This window comes from Centruroides vittatus, unplaced genomic scaffold (assembly GCF_030686945.1).
Source record: "Centruroides vittatus isolate TY-2023 unplaced genomic scaffold, ASM3068694v2 contig_1895, whole genome shotgun sequence".
In the NCBI taxonomy this organism is placed as follows: Eukaryota; Metazoa; Arthropoda; class Arachnida; order Scorpiones; family Buthidae; genus Centruroides; species Centruroides vittatus.
Window position 1 is genome coordinate 12,086 of NW_027121166.1, and position 18,879 is coordinate 30,964.

Genomic DNA, 18,879 nt, shown 5'->3' on the forward strand with positions numbered 1-18,879 from the left:
CGATTTAGTGTGTGTCGGATTAGTTCGAATGTTCCCTAACAATCAAATACTGATAAAATTTATATTAGTTACAATTGGTATTTTTACACTAGTTCAATTCAGTTTGTTTTAAAAAAAGAGACTTTATTTACCTAGAAATAACAGTGGATATGAAAGAGAAGAAAAAGAAATGACAGATATCATTCAGATATTTTTTTATTTGTAGCCACAGTTTTATTTTTTTCAATAATTCCAGTCATTATTGTAATTGATTTGTTTCTTTATCCAACTTTGAAGAAATAACTGACTCAGAGTTTGAGCTGGCATTCTGTAACCTGAATATCACATTAATGTGCATTTATGTAATTAGACAATTAGATTGCTGTATACTTGTTATAGGTGCAGGGGCAGGTGCAGTCATGCTCTCGAAGAGATTCGTGTATTTATCTGATGTGGTCGATAAACTGAGAAAAGAAGAAAATTTCCTTAATACTAAAATCGAAACTTTGAACAAAACTCATTGGGATTTATGGACTTATATACGAGAAGTAAACCTAGTTTGTGAAATATATCTTTCAGCCGCATATTGTTTCGGAGTGTATGTGACAAGTTTTATCTTCTGCGCAATGTTTTTCTTTGATCTTGATGATATAATGGGTGTTGTATTTTCTATATTTTTGATAATTTTCGTAGTTTCATTTACGATTTTAAGTTTCCAACTATCACGTTTCTCATCTTTGGTAAAATAAACTTAAACCTACCGTGTGTTGTTAATTAGATTTAGAAACACTCTTAAAAACATAAAATTGAAACTTTCATGATTTAAAACGGGATGTTCATAAACTGTTTACGAACAATAAAGTAATAATTTATTCTGAAAGTGTTAAGATGATAAACGACTCAAAAAATGAAATGTTCTGCAACGTATTTAAATGCTTTCTCTATCGGTGTATTTAAAATAGTGAAACAATCTTCACATGAAAGCTTTTTACATTTTTAGCACAATCGTAAAGGTCATTTTAACAAATTTATATATTTTTTACTTATATTCTTAGTTCTTAAACAGGTCAGTGACGTATGATTTCGATGTATGGGTTATTTCTTTTTCGTCTAATAAAACGGTAATATCTTAAATCACGTGATTATTATTTTTCGATACTTTGAATATCACTTTATTTTATATTAATTTAATAGGTAAGAAGAATAATTGCTTTTTAACTTAATCACGCTTTAAACAGTTTGACATTCAAGGCGGTTATTCAATAACGTTTTGATTAATCTTACCCTAGGTATACAAAATGGCGGTTAGTCTCTGGCTCCAGCATACAGAAGCGAGGAAACAGTGGGGACGCACGTTTTCTCGCATCTTTATGCTGGAGTCAGAGACGAGCCGCCATTCTGTATACCTAGGGTAACATTAACCAAAGTTATATGGCATAACGATAACAAATTTTTTTATTAAATATAAAGTTAATATTTTAAGCAATAATTACCCGTAATATTATTTTAATTATTTATTAAGTAAAATGTCGGCAAATATGATAACTCAAGGAATAAAATTCATAAATTTGTATTTTAAAATTGCAGTAGCGTGCGTCATTGGTAGCGGTGGACGCGCCGCTTTCACCTTCCAATGACCTTCACTTGTAGTTTCTAAAATATAAATTTTCATATTTTAACGTAGTTTGAATTAATTAAAATTAATATTTTATTATAGCTGCATTATGTATCTTATTACGAATTTTTATACTACATGTGGAAAAAACGATAAGATTGCTAATGTATATTCGAATATCAATAGCGTAATGGAAGCGCTTACGAGACAACTTCCACGGCGAGAATAACCGAACAGTGTAAAGCAGCTAGAGGGAATTGGCGCATGCGCTTTGCAGAGCACCAACCTTAGCCGGTTTAGCAGGTAGAAGCTGCACACGTGTAACGCTTCCAACGATTCTATCCCTTAGCCACTGGTAGGGAGCTGTCTGACTAAATGAATTGTTTAAGATTTAAAAAGAAAAGAGTATTAAATGTTATTTTTATGTACGTTTCTTTGCACAGTTATATTTAATTATATTGTAATTATATTGACAGATTTTCAGACATAAATTCTTTAGAATTTTTATCACTTTTAGATGTTAATAATTTTAATATTATGAAAAACAACTTTTCCAAGCGTGTTTTAATTCTTTAAATTAAGTAAATTTTATGGGAAATTTTTTGATTTATCTAAATTACGTAGCGAATCGCAATATTTATATTCGTGTCCGGACTATTATATATTGACAAGTAACTCTTAAACATAAAACATATTATAATTAATGTCGATCCGAACAATACTAAAAAAATTACATGATTTAATATCATTAATTTTTACGGTACCATCTACCGGTGGGTCTGCTGAGCGCAGTTTTTCGACCACGGAGCAAATTCGTACATTGGGCAGGAACACTCGGTCGGAGGAAAAATTGTCGTCGCTAGCGTTGCTTTCGATAGAAAAAGAACTTTTAAATACGTTGATGGAGCCGACGACCAGCGACTTTTATGATAAAGTAATTAACGACTTTGCGGAAAAAATCGCCGAATAGAGTTAGTTTATAAAAAATTAAGAAAAACAAGTTTTTCTATTATTGTTTGTATCGTATCAATTTGTATTATGTATGCATTATTTGTATTTCAGAACTAAAATACATAAATTGTTTATTTTTGTCATTTCCAGTATTTGTTTAAAACTTTTATGGAAATGTGAGGTTCCGGACAGGTCTGACCTGTCACGAAAGACGCGAAAAAACGGTTAATTTAGAGAAAAATTTATTAGTTTAAAAAAACAGGTAAAAGTCGTTTGTAGTCGGACACCCATTGTTTATGTCAAACTGCCAGGCAGAAAACATAAATCGCGGAAGGAAGTCGTCGGTGAAAGATCGAATTCGTCTTCGATTTTGACTTTTCTCCCGCTCCAGGTAAGAATCTCGTTACGTTTAGTAACCAGGGAAGCGTGATTGAGGGAGAATGACCAATCAAATGGACGAAAGAAAGAACGGAGATTGATATAATCTCTGACAATGGAGGACACCTGGCACTCGGTTAAGTGTGTCAACGCGCGCAAAAAAAAAAAAAAAAAAAAACAATTTCTCGTTTATTGTGCCAACCTGTAACCCGTGCCACTTCGGACTTAGACCGTGTCCCCGATGCCAACGGACGAAGTCGCCGCGTGCCTTACAGACTTGTCAACGCCACTGTCCCGGGGCCACCGTCGATCGACCATCGAAGAACCGCATCGACGCCCAGGCAGTGGCGTAGCGTAGTGGGGGCGGCAGGAGCGGCCCGCCCCGGGCGGCACTTTTAGGGGGCGGCAAAATTTCACAATAAATACACAATACACCTGTACAATACATAATAATGATGATTGTTCTTTGCCGAAAAGTTCTTTAGAATTACTGTATATTTTAGTCTTTTGAATTGAGATACCTAAATAAGGGGATGGCGAAATTTTCTTCCGCCCCAGGCGACTGACACCCACGCTACGCCACTGCCTTACACACTGAAGCTGTGAGCCTAAAGAGGGATTACAAAATTACCAATCCGAAATGCATTGTTAAATATGGCGAAATAAAATGAACTATTTTAATCTTGTTTTAATCTTTGTTAAACGGGTTTCTTTATTCCAGAGGTCTACGCGTCTCACCCGACTGCCCGAACTGTGGCGCTCCGGAAACATCCCGCCATTTCTGGATTACTTGTCGGAAGTATAAGGAGGCCTGTCAAGACTTCGACCGCACTTTATCTATAGATAGTAATTCCTGATCTACTTCGTCATTGTTCATAGCGCCTCTCTTCTTCCCATCATGTCTTCGTCAAAAAATCTTAAAATTTTTGTCCAAAACGTCAGGTCCATTAATAACAAATGCATCTTCCTTACTTCGATTCTAAATGATTTTTATGATTTATATACATTAACAGAAAGTTGGCTTACCTCAAACTCTGATGATGTGTTGAATTTTATTAATAGTTTGGGTTATTCACATATTGCGTTATCTCGTAATATCCAACGTGGTGGTGGAATCCTTTTGATTTTCCCCTTCCTCAAACCTGTTAAAGTATTCGAATGTCTTAATTCCATTCTTGCCGTCAAACTTTCTGCCTATACTCTAATATTCATTTCGATCTACGCCCCCCATAATAAAAGAGATTCCATTTTTAAAATTTTACATAGATATCTCTCTTACTGATTCCCAAAATATTAAAATTATCTTATGCGGTGACTTCAATATGCCTAACATCTCTTCGAACTCTAATGGCCCATACTATTCCTCCCTTGACCCGACTGAACACTTTTTCTTAATGAAATATTCTATTTTTTTCAACTTAAGAAATTCTTTTCCCATCTCGTATTAATAACTTTCTTGATCTTGCTTTTACCTTTAATTGTGCCGTGTCTACCAGTTACGCTGATGGTTTCAACTCTGACAACAATGCAATATGTCTAGATGTCTTTTTAAATACCAATAAACAGCAATCTGCTAAATACATTAATATTCCCATTTGGGCCTCATTCAACGCAGCAGAGGCCTCAAAAATCCTTTACTCGATTGACTGGACCTTCCTCTACTCTCCTATTTCTCCTCAGAAACTTACTGATAAAATTTACAACTTATTTTCTGCCACTATTAATAAACTATTACAATTCCGTAAGATAAACTCTTCTGCCAACAGATGGCTTCCTCTACACTTAAAAAGAAATTATCCAATACTGTCAGAAAACAATGGACCAAATGGAAACATTATGATAACCCACGTGATTTATACATACACAGAATACTACAAAAATGTTATTACCAGGAACATCGTATCGCTTTTTTAGAATATTTTAACAGAATTGTGTCTAACTTTGCCGCTGATCCTCGTACCTTCTGGCATTTCATTTCTAACTTTTCAAAAAGAACTACCTCCACATAAAAATTTCTTCCGGATGAGAAAATCTATGATATATTTAATATCAAATCTAGATACTTTTGCATTTTACCTGAAGCTAATTTTCACTCCCCATCTATTCAACAATGTAAGATAACTTCTTTATTTCCTTTTCCGATATTAAGTCTGCTATAGATAGCCTAAACAACTCTAATTGTAGTCCAGACTCAATTCCCGCGATTTTATAAAAAGCTAAAGGCAATATCAGCTGTTATTCTCTCCAAACTTTTCACAAGTTTATTAAACTTTCCTAACGGTGTAGTTTCGAAATGCATTTTGTAACTAGGATGTTACAAAAAAGTTAAGGATTTGAGAAATGTTTTGGCAAGACTTGTTACTGTAGATCAGTGATTTTCAAACTTTTTCGATCCACCGCCCCCTTTGTCTATAAAGTTATACCCAACGCCCCCTAACCCATTTTCTCTTGTGTGAGAAAGGATTGGAAACATTCTTAGGAAAACTTTTCTATGAATCTCACACTTTGTGCCCTTACCGTACATTGTTCTCAACATCTGGAAACCATTAAATGCAATGTTTTCTCTTATCCGTTTAACAGAGAAAAGGGAACTGCTGTCAGTGACCCCAACTTTTGCCTTTGGTCACCGTTCGGTACCCTGCCTCCAGTGCCCCCCTAGATTTACTCACAGCCCACAAGGGGGCGTTATCGCCCACTTTGAGAAACGCTGCTGTAGATTGTCACAGCAGTGTTTTTGAATGCTTTTCTTATCCATGGACCAGTAAAATTATGAATAGTTTTGTATGGACCAATAAATATATTCAACTATGAATTATGCTTATCTACAGTTTTTGTATGTAATTGTAGATTACTATTTAAATGTCATCTGTAATTAACTATGCCAGTGTCGGTATGATCAAAAATTTTTCTGTGGACGCAGTGCTAGTTTGAAAAATATCGGTCCATAGACCAGTAATTGAAAAACGCTAGTATAGAGCCGTGGTTCTCAATCTTTTTGAAGTCAGGAAATACTAAACTTTGACATCCCCCCACAGTACACTAGCTTTAAAGCAGGGGTGGCAAACTTTTTTGAAATCAAGAGCGCACACTGTCTAGTATGATGTCATTGGTGTTTACTGATTACATTCCCATACAAAAGTTATTGTACATTGTATCAATTTTTCTTTTTTGCAACAATTTTTAATTGTATATTTTAATTTTTGTGGAACACTTGAAGTGGCTTCACGGAGCACCTGTGTTCCACAGACCATGAATTGAGAACCACAGGTCTAGAGAATGCAGTTGAATTATAGAATTGCATTATATTTGTTTAAATTTGGTTTTTACGTTGAGAATTTTATCTTTAATATTTAGGAATCCGTAGTGCATTATTCCGTGGTGAAATGTTTTAGTAGTAGAACATCGGTCGAAATATTATAAGTTGCTTTGGCCAGTTATAGTCGTTTAAACAACAGCGTAATAGTCTTTTATCAAACACGAGAACACTGCTTAATGTTTTGTTGTCACTTTAACCGAAGTGCAAGAATGAATCTCGAATGGTGTCAAAGTATCTTTCCGTAAATTGGGATGGAAAGTCAAGTCCAGTTGATTAAGTCATAGCCGGGTTAATTCCGGGTGAAAGGTCACTTCCTGTCACATTTGGTGAAAAATCAAAATCCGTGGTAAAAGGTCTCGGCAGAAAGAAGGTCGTTTTCCAGCAGAAAAACAATCTTTACCACCAAGGCCTTTTACGCTCGACGGATTATTCCATCATTTCTTCGGACTCCTTTCTGTCCAGTCCTATTTCACGTGACCGTGTCTCCACCGTCCATTGCGGAACTTCGGGGTATCGCTACTTCAAGATAACAGGGAAAGCATTTTATTCATTAATAAGACACTGGAGATTATAGGCTAGTGAAACAAAACAAGTCTCTTTCTCCTGCAAAATTCTGAAGAAAAATTGCATTATGTATTACACTGCAGATTTTCTACGCAAAAATCGATACGGAGTTGAAGTTCTTGTAACATCGTTTTTTATATGCAGTGTCGGTCGATGCTAACTTTCACCTGAAACGAAACCGATTTTTACCGCCCCTGCTTCCAGAACGGTCATCAACAGAGACACTGGCACTCTTGTAGGAACTATTTATAAATAACTTTAATAAGCCGAATACAATAATTCTGCATTATTATTTTTTTTTTTTAACCGATAATTTTGCCGTTCTTCGCAACACATACGTACAGGGCCACCTATAGTTTAACCAGGAAATATAAAGATTTGTGTATTTCGCACATTCAAACTCTAATTTATGTTTATTAATCGGCACTGTACAATGCATTTTATAAAGGATGGGCAATTTGGTTATTTTATCCATCTTGGTATTAATATACTGTATCATTTTGTTTATTAGATATTCATGTTTTAAACTAGTATTGAATGATGTATCTCATTAAATTAATAAAATATTTTAAAATTAATTTCAGGTATGTCAATACATTGCATGAAATCTATGATATTATGACAATGAATTACAGTACTTGTAATAATAATATAATAAAAATTTTGGTTCCTTTTATTTATTTTGAACTAACTTTCTTTGTGTACGAGAAATGTGCAGTAGAGCGTTTCTAAATTAACCGCTTCAGAGCATTCAACCGTTTCTAAAATCTCAGCATAACATGTTTTTTTTGTTTTTCAATTGTAAAACAACTTACGATTCTGGTTACGAATAAATTAAAACAATAGAAAATAATAGTAATTAAATACTAAGAAAATTATATATTCGATATTTTTCTCTTTTAAGTTGGTTCCGAATTTAAATGTAAAGATAATAGTAACTTCAAATTAAGTTGTTTTTTGGTTCATTAACTCTTTTTTCCTCTAAGAATATTAAGAGAGATAATAAAGAAAAAGACAGAGTCGTATTATAATTTTACTTTTAAAAAACAAGTTCGTTTTAATGTCTAATCAAATTGAATAATTTTAAACAAAGCCATTTGATCGCCATTTTATGGGAGATCAGTTATATTTCTAGCAAGTTTAAAGTAAAATTTAAAATTAATATTTGAAAGGAAAAATATGATATAATTTATCACATTTACTCTTTCGTCTCTAACAATAATCACGTAGCAAAACTTTTAAAATCATTTTCAATTATTTATTATTTCATTTTTATGATACAAGTTTCTGAAATTATATGAATATAGTACAAAGTTTTTATTTTCATACATATAAGATGTTTTAAAAATGCTGTACAACAATTAATTTCTAATGAAATCGTTATATTTTGTTTCAATTTTATTTTTAGTTGAAAAAATAGTCTGTTCGCTCTCGGAAACTCTCTGATGACGACACAATCATGTGACTAGTTGATATAGAATTTATTTAAAATTATTTTTAAAATTGTTGATTATTATATATAAAAATTATTAATATTTGTATCATATTAAATTATTATTAATTAAAATATTAAATTTATAAATTACAATAATAAATATATTTTTAAAACTTTATATTAATAATGTTAATATTTGTAATTTAATTTATGAAATTATTATCGATTGATAGACGTATTTTCGTAATTTAAATTTTTAAATTATATGAAAATTTAGAAATTTTTAACGAATTATTTCGTTAAATACATTAAAAATTAAACGATAATTTGAAATAATTATAAAAATTTAATAATCTTTGTTTAAATGGATGTTTAAGTTTTCCGCTTTCAAAAATCTATCACCGAACGACATCTAGTTGCAACGAACTGAATTAGAGAAAGAATGTCCAGGTGTCATGTCCAGGTGAAGACATCATAGAAACGGTTAAGTCTCAAATCTCCGAGGTTGTCGCGTTATAATTTTACTCTTTTTTTCTTTTTTAAAAAAAAGATGAATTCTTAAACTAATTAAACAAATATTAAAAATGAAGTGTGTAGTTTAAACGGAATAATCCATCCTGTTACTGGCAATGGCCTTTCTTTGCCCAGTCAGAATCAGAAGAGGAAAGAGGAAGAAAGGTTTGAAATTTTGATTATTTTTAAAAAAATTAATATGAATATTAATTATGAATCTGTCTATATATAAATGAATCAGATATCATTAACAAAACACAGTAATATATTAACTATTTGATGTATGATGAAGTTAAACATGAGAATTATACAGTGAAAAATATGATTTTCTGAAGATTATGTAAAGTGTTAGTAAATTAAATGCAAGAAACAACTTATATCCACTACCACAGAGTATTATTGTTCATTCTTTTTCAAATAGATAAGTTATAGTTAAACTTTTGCTATTTTCATTAAAGTTCAGAATAAATAAAATACAGTTTAATTGAATTAACAATAGTGCAGTTCCACTCCAACAGTTCTTGCTAAATTACTATTCATATGTTTACATTTATATATTAACATAATGCAATTTGCACAGGTTTTATAGTATATTTTATAGTGTACAGTTTCTATTGCATTTATTTGGTTTTAATCGAAATAAGAAATAACATAGCATACATTAATGTTATTAATAGGCCTTCATATGTATATATAGATCACGTGTGAAATGTTATGGTATAAAACAGGTTGCAGAGTGAAATATTTATAGAATGCTTGCTTAGCAGAATGTTGTCTTAAATAGCTAGAAGTGAACATTGAGAATTTTATTTAAAGTTTTAAATAATTGTTATTTACTCTTATTTGTATCGGTAATTTGTAAAGGGTTTTTTAATAATCGTTGGAATTAAATCTCGTATATAAATCTTTAAATTATTGACTTGCTTATAAAAACAGAATAGTAAGATTTTTATTGCTTATTAAATTACTATTAAATAAAAATAAAAATTTCATGAATAATTAATGTATAAATTTAACATTCTTGTAACAAACATGTTCCGGATAGTCATATAAAGTTGAATTAATATTATATTGTATATCTTACAAGATGTAAAATGGCTAATCTTAAACATACTTGTACAAATTAGTTTATATTACATAAATTTATTTTATAATGAAATTTGTTTAATATTTATGCAAAATGCAATTATTTTATAATTAACCAAATATTTTAAGTAGAATGAAAGTAAGTATATTGCATCTAATATGTAATTTTACAGTTAATGGCAATAAAAATATAAGTAATAAATGTGACACAGAATAGTTAACATTTCAAATAAGTTAAAGTTCAGTTTTCACTGTTTAATCTAGATCACAATTAAATGCTTATAAAATAATTATTATTGTGCATATATTTTTATTTATTATAACTTTTATATATTATAACTTTTTATCAGTGGTTCTCAAACTTTTTTGATTCTAGGTGCCTTTGCTAAATGCAGATTTTCCTAAGGCACCCTATGTCAAAATCTAACAAGTACATTAAATTCTAACATTATAAAAATTTTATAACATTTTGTGGTGCCCCTGTGAGGAAGCCGTGGTATCCTAGCGCGCAACGGTGTACACTTTGGAAACCACTGATATATATATATTATATATATTATATATATATGATCAATGATAAACAAGGAGGTAGAATGAACTGAATTTAAAATTAAGAAAAATAGAATTTTTTTTATTATTCTGAATTATATAACATATATATATAATTCAGAATAATAAAAAAAATTCTATTTTTCTTAATTTTAAATTCAGTTCATTCTACCTTGTTTATCATTGATCATTTCCGATAAACATTGAATTTATTATTTGCATCAGCAGTTTTATATAATTTGATATTCGTGAAAAATAAAGAATCAATCTTTAAGAATTTTAAAAATGTATATTAATAAACACATTTTCCATATAAATATTCTTGATATGTTACTATTAGGAATTTTTAAATTTATTTTATTCGTAAGTAAGAATGTGTTAAAACTTTATATATAATCAAACATTAAAAATTATAGATATATATTTTTAATATAAACTCACTTAATTGTAAAATAATCACGATAGATTATCTGTTTATTAAAGCTTAAAATGCAATTTTTTATATTAATAATGATAACATTATAAAATATCATGCTATAAAACAGTAGTTATTTTCCTCCATGAATAACATTTCCAAATATTAATTTTTTCAAAAATTATTTGTTTTCATCAACAAAGACTTTAACTTAAACCTGAAAAAAAAGTAGAATTTTTAAGCAAAGCTAAAATTAATTATATGAACTATAATTTCTTAACTTCACACTTCTGAAGATTAAAAGCCAAATTAAAAGTTACTGATAACTGCAGTTTTTAACAACAAAAAAGAAATATAAACAAAGAAATTTAATCTTTTATAATATAATTGACAGCATAAAAAAATTTTCTGTTAGTAATTACCTAATTGACAATAGCCTAATGTTAGAATTTCTAATAAATTTTTTACATATATTTCATTTCAGATAAATTGTGTTTGGTATTATTAGCGGGGTTGAGGCTGAAGTTTTCAACGTGAAAACGTGTACGTTGGACGTTCAGTGCTGCTTTCCTGTAAGCCTAGAAGTTTGGCAATGGCCTTTGTCGAGCATGATCCACTGACTTTCCAAATGCCATTGCTAAACTTCTAGGCTTACAGAAAAGCGGCACTGAATGTCCGACGTACACATTTTTGCGTTGAAAACTTTGGCCTTAATCTCACTATTAGCTAAAAAAATACTTGGAACTTGAAGTTTACAACAAATTTCTTGTTTCTCTATTGCTTTCTTTTTTATAAATAATAATGAAAAATAATAAAATTAAAAAGATATAGAAAAATGTTCTTGTTAATTGTCTCAATACTTAGTTATGGAAAATTTTAAATATAAATCTTTTTATCAATGATGATAAATTGATTAAAATTTACAAATATAATTATAATATTTGTATGACAATTTTTGGGGTTATTTTTATGATTAGATTTGAATTCTTAAAGAATTTTTGAAAGGTTTTTAACCATAAAGCTTAAACTGAAACAACAAATGTAATAAATAATTATCAGAATGTACAGTACACAAGACATTAATCACCTGCCTACAAAAAACAACAGAGAGAAACACCTAAATAGAAAAAATATGTATAGTTTAGAGCCAAATATCTTTCAATAGCTTATGAAAAATATTTTTAAAAATTCATTCGTATATTATTAAATCCTTAAGCTGAAATTATCATATAATGAAGAAAATTCACACCTTTCTCACACTTTCCAGCAGTAATGTTTTCAGCTACATTCAGGGGCCAGTGTCAGATTAAGCTGATATGAAATCAAACATCTATAGCAAACTTTCAGGGGTTGCAAACTCAAATGTAGCAAAGGGCCAGTCAAATAGATGTATATCAGATGCAGGCTGTATTCAATATTATTTGGTAAACCAAAACATACTGTAAATTTAAAAAAAGGCTCTAACAAATGTTCTTTTGTTGCCAGGCCTTTATGACTTTGTAAACAGTTAAACATTTGAACTTTTTCTGTTTTAATCCCCACAATATATTAGAAACAATGAGTTTTAGAAAAGAAATTGTTAAGATCGCGAGCCACATCTGAAGTGTTAACGGGCCATATCCAGCCCATGAATTACCAGTTTGTGACCCCTGATCTATAGAAAGTTCAAAGTTTGGCATAATTCCAATTTTCTTTGACATCATTGTTTTTGAAATTAATCATTCATATATGATTTAATCAAACCTCTATGATGATTGTTTTTAAACTTTATTTGTAATATTTTGTATTGTTTTGGATTAATTTAAAACAAATAAATTCTGAAGGAGTATGTCACTGGAAATTTATGCTGTCTCCTGACAAAAATCATAATGTTTATGCTAACTAAAAATGAAAATGATAAACACAATATTCCAACCAATACATTGTCAGTAACATCAAATCAGTGTCATCAGGTAATTTTGGCATGCAACAAAATTTTTATGGTGCACTAAAAAACTGAAAATGTTAATATTTTTTATATACTTTTAAACAAAATTTAATGTAAAAGTTTTTATTTAGGAAAAGCATTTATAACATTTTCAACTCATTAAATTTAAAAAAATAAAAATTTTAATTGATTTCTAGTGCAGTTCAATATGAATTTGTGGAAAGTTGTTAAAGAAAATGAACAAGAGGAAATATAACACTTATGTAAATGATGAAACACAAACAATGGAAAAAATTTAAGTAATGATTTTAATGCTATGAAAAAAATAATCAAAGAAAAAGTTATTCAAAGTAAAATTTCACAAAAACAAATTTTTAAGTATGAACAAGCAATTATTTTATTATGACATTGTCACCATGCCTAGCTGCAATTTTTAATTTATTTAATTTAAAATATATGCTCTCCACCTTCAAATTAGTAGTGTCTTGTCCCCTGTACATCAAACTTTTCCTTTAGCAAGTGAGTTGTGCTGGTCATCTATCTAACTTTTTTCAGGAGAAATTTTTGGATTGAAATAATGTGACTTTCAGTTTGCATTGGAAGTTTATATATAGTTAATCGGGACCTCTTGCTGTTAAGCTTTTCATATCTGGTCTCAGCTTTTAACTATCTAACTCTGTTTTTGAGATTAAGAAAGGACAGACAATGGGAATTTATAGGTATACAATTTTTCAAATTGCAGCTCAATTATATACTTTGATTTAACAATAGAAAATTTTGAAACATGTTGCTCTTGAAATCACAGAATAATAGCCAAATATTAAGAAATTATCTACTACAGATAGATGTTAGGTGCTAAATTAATAATTATAATTTTAATAATTTATTAAATAATTTAGAATCATCTGGAAGAAAAGAACTGGCCCAGGGCAGGGTTTGAACCCACAATCTCCACTTTCCGTGCGGTGCACTTGCCAGTTGCACCACTTGGACCCAAGCAATCCTTTGCTTTCAGATGTATTTAAATTTAGATATAATCTTATGCAGTTAATTGCGCATTTATAGCCCAATTATTTAAGGCAATTGTTTGGCTATGTATCTATAAAAATATCAGATCAGACTTTGGGTTGTTTAATATACTTATAAGAAATTATCATTAAATGAATAGAAATCCATTAATTAAAAATTTAAAATATACTATATGCGGACATGGGCAAATGCGACTCTTTTTGAGTTACATGCGGCTCTTGCTGAAAGTGTTAATTTCTGTTTTTTTTTTATTTTTTTACAATTTAATTTTTATAATTTTGTGAAAATATGTTTATTAAAAAATTCAATATTTGTTTTATATTATATTTATATTATATAATAAAATTGCGCGCCTTACCATACTATCCACCATGACAGTACAGCACTGCGGCTCCCGTGCATTTTGCAAAACCTACATTTCGGCTTCCACTGAACTCTTGCTTGCCCACCCCTGCTATATGTGTTTGTTTATTAAATTATGATAAAACCTCATTAAGCGAAACTGTATTAACTCTGTTGCATTAACTTGAAGTTGTCAGCAGGTTCAGGTCACAGTATATAAGGTTTTCAATATAACATAGTCTCATTGAGTAAAAATTGCCAGAAGTTTTAACTCAAACCTGTTTTGTCATGTACCATCTGTTCTCTGCTCTGATAGATCTGTGGTCTTCATTTTCTCTTATATTTCATGAGAATACAGATGATTAATTTAAGATAAAGAAATGCTGTGACTCCATGTCAAATTCAACACTGTGCCATTAGAATTTTGCATCAACATTCTTTTACTCTGATACAAATATCAAAAAAATATTTTCTTTTTAAATCCATGTTCAATATATAATTTTTTTGTTTATATTAAAAAGAACATATTCATATTATAGTTTGTTAGAAATTGCAATGTTTTTAATTAAAAGTTTTTAATTCTTTAATAATTTAGTTTAATATATTGTATTGTTTTCATGATGTGTCATCATGCTTTATTATATTTTACATATATAGAAAATTCTTGATTTGCAGATATATAATGAATATTTTTTTAAGATTGTATTATTTATAAATTTATAACAATAATTTAACATTTTTAATTCATAATCATGTAATAAAAAATTCTATTTACTTGAATAGTATTAAATGTTATTTATAAATATATAATTTATATAACATAATCAATATCAACAATGTGGTGGCTCACAGCAATAGTTGGAAGCCTATTCTTAACAGCATAGACAGACCTTACATGTTTAGTGAATATATTACTGTATTAACAGACTTTGCATAACATTGCTTTCAGCATTTTCTCCTTATAATTTACATTCTGAGTTTTAATTTTTTGGTTTTATGCATTTATGGTTTTACATTATAATCATTTAGAACTAGAACATCCAATGATTCCATTGGATGTTCTAGTTCTAAATGATTATAATGAATTTGTGACTGATATTGACTCTGAGAATCAAAAACATTTCCAACCAAAATAAAATATTTAAAATACCTGTATATATATAAAATTGTTCTAATAAATGAATTTTGTTCATTTTAATCAAGCCACATTTATAATAATAAGATTCTTATTGAATAAATTATTAAGAGATATTTGCTTATCTTAAACAAAATATTGTAAGAAATATTTAGGCAATCTAAAAGAGCTATATCATACGAAAAGTGATACTTAGTTATGTGAGTTTTATTGAAAAAATATTTAATTTTAGAGCATAATTCTACTTACTCTATAGGCCTACTTCTTTCTTGCTTGATAATTTTTTCAGAAACTTAATCTTCTATTTCCATATTAGGAAAAAGAAGCATTGTATAATATCCCTTTAATATAAAATTATTTAAAATAGAAAAAAAAATGTAAAAGTGAAAAGATGATTATTTATTTCTACTTAAGTTAGTTTTCTAAGAAAAATCATTTTGATTTTGATTAAGAAAAATCATATTTATTTCTATACACACACATAATTACAGTTTACTTTTGCCAATCTGAACTATTTATTGTACTGTACATTGTTCAGATTAGTGGGTTAAAGAATGAGGAATCACAAATACAAATAAGTGTAAAAAATTTTTTAAAATATTGTATATTTGGTACATATATTAAAAAGTGTAATATATACTAATTTTACAAATTCTTTGTTTTTAAAAATTGATTTAAGATTTTGTTTTTGATTGGAAAATTTATTGGACGAACAAACAATTGTTCCAAAATTAAGCAGAGTTTAGATTAATGAGTGTGTGCACTGTACTTGTCTCGGACATACTTGTCTGTATGAGATTACTTATAAATTATTTCATTATTTATATTTCAGAAAAGTTGTTAGTTTCTGTTTTGTCTCAAATAATATTTCCTATAATACAAGAATTAAAACATAAGTTTTTGAATATGGATAAACATTAACTTGTTAGCTCTTTACTTGCAACATTTCAATTATTTAGTGTTAGTACAATTAACTAATTATTATTAAATAATAACTATAAAAATAAAAGTAATTCATACATCATTTCATCTGCAATTATTGATGCATATAATTGCTATACTGTATTTTTAATTTTAGTTCTCTTTATAAGCAGGACTTATCAATTTGTTATATTTAATTTATTGCAATATTAAAATTTTATTTCTACATTTGTTAATATGTATGATTAACTTATTAATTCATCTATAAAATGACAACCTAAAAGATTTGTTTAGGCAATGTTTTGATAGTGATAGCTAAAATTTTTTTCAGATTCATCGCCAATTTTACTAATTTAAATTGAATAATAATAAGCAAAATTATATTGTGTAATTGTATATGTACAGTACATGTAAAATTACAATTTAGAAGAAAACTGGGACATCTCAAAAATAATGAAAATGTGATATGTTTTTGTGAATGAGTGTCAAAGATAATTCTTTCAAAGAAGGGTTGTCTCTGCACTTTTCCACATAAAAATCTCAAATTTTTGAGTTGTCAGTTTTTTTTCAAAGTAGCAAGATGTGCTAATTTTAGGTGTTACTTGTAATCATCTTGGGACCACCCTAATTTTATGACAATAATTGAGTGATAGCATTGTGATGAATGCAAGTAGATTCACAGTTAATGGATTCTAGTTTTATTTAAACAGATAATTTAAGAATATCTTAAAATAATTACAAATGTTTAAAAATAAATTTAATAACTAACTTGGTCATCATTTTGCTCTTGTTTAACTTTATCATCATCATCATCATCATTTCCTGTATCCATATCCTAAGGAAAAATATCATGATACAAGTTATACTGCATTTACATGCAACATTAATGTGATTAAAAAAGTACATACTTGTTTCTCTTTATTTGTTGGGAAAGTTTATTAATTATAATAATTATTACTTATACAGTAGTTTTAGCATTTTTAAGTATTTTTTGGCAATTTTTCATTAATAAAATGCTCATATTTATTATATTTTTGAAACACAACACATCTGTATTGTACACCAAGACAAAGTATAATATTTAGAACTCGCATCCAAGCACTTGTTAGAAGTGAGTTCATCCAACAAGTTTCATCAGGTAATTCTCTAGAGTATTCTTCAGTAATAATCTGGCCTATTTCTGATACTATCATAGCTCTGAAATTTCTTGTCATTTGTCAACCAGTTTTTAACATACCTTCTAATGTATTTTCTGGAGTGCTATTTATGAACTCCTCTTCAGCAGATACAACTTCATTTTCAAATGTGTGTATTTTTAAAATTCCCATCTTTCTTAAAACAAGTTTCAATGGTCTTTTTAAACACATGGTCTTATGACATTATCTAAAGATATAGTGGATCAAGTAGAGAAAATCTTATAGCCGTAGAATTCCTATCAGTTTGTATTTGACTTTCCAGAGTTCTCTTAAAATTCTTGATTACATTTTACTTTTGTAGCATGCCTATAAGTTACATATGATTTTTTGGTTACAAAACTAAATCAGTGATGTTGTATTCACAGGAAGGAATATTATCTTGATGCTTTTTAATGACATATTAACACAAGTATGCTATACAATTGTTTACCAACTAAATAATCTTCTGTTTCAAGTTATCATCTTATTTAACTGGCCAGTTATCATCTAGCAATGCATGAAAATAAAGTGTTGTTTTGTCTACATTGTAGATACTCTTTGGTGAATATTTAGCAATAACTTTTGGCCATTTTTATCTTTATCTACAATTTAGCTGATGCAGAATCAGAATTTTTTTCTCCTCATGGGAGCATTTGTATGCAATTTTCTACTGTTTTTTTTACACTGGCTGTGATCTTTCTCATATTTTAAACTAAGTTTTTACTTTATGATTCATTAGTGATCCATTAACAGGTACATTTTTTTCATAAATATTACTAAACCAAAGTGTCAGACTTCATCATCTTTTTAATTTCTCTTACAAATCATGTTCTCATTTTCTGTTGACATATCAATATTCACTCTGTTTTTCAAAAGATTGCTTGTTACTGACTATGAGCTTTTTATCTGTACAGCAGCATTGCATTGACTTGTTTTTGGCAACTTATCATAATATTTTAAAATTTCGAGTTTATCTTTGACAGACAAATCTTTGCATTTTTTATTCCCTTTTTTCCATTATGCTAAGAGATACAATACTGTACTGTGCAGTACTTTATTTAAATGGTAATGAAGATTAATCTTTAAGTATAGTATTGTTTATGGTATTGATACAAGATTAAAATAAATATTTCATGTATTAAAAGTAAACATTTTATGTAATTGAATTAATTTAAATTAATTTTGACTATTGTGCTAATGTTTTTATGAGAACAGTGTATCTTATAACCATTACCTGTTTTGTCAGTTGACTATTATTCAAACTTATAAGTAAAATAATGATAATTATAAGCAAAAGTTTTGTAATGTTGTTTAATTTGTTTTAGGACATTTGATTCTGATATTAAATGACTGATAATGACTAAATATTTGAAATTAAAATAAATGGCACTATGTTATGCAAACAAAAAAAAATAATAATAATTAATAATAATAATATAAGTAAAAACAAATTTCAAATAAGAATGTAATATTAATTTATAGCTATTCATTCTACTATTGTATCCTATACAAAAACAAGCTAATGATTAATAGATCTTAAAAAATTGAA

General features: G+C 28.7%; 1 protein-coding gene across 1 annotated transcript in view; it reads left to right on the forward strand.

Annotated features, from left to right (window-relative positions):
* Positions 1-8,607: 8,607 nt before the first annotated feature.
* Dlish (Dachs ligand with SH3s) overlaps positions 8,608-18,879 on the forward strand; it is a 29,899-nt gene continuing 19,627 nt past the window's right edge. The window contains exons 1-2 of the mRNA XM_067264456.1: positions 8,608-8,701; positions 8,789-8,916. Coding sequence (XP_067120557.1) covers positions 8,868-8,916 — 49 coding nt within the window. The 5' untranslated portion in view covers positions 8,608-8,701; positions 8,789-8,867. The remainder of the gene's footprint in view (positions 8,702-8,788; positions 8,917-18,879) is intronic.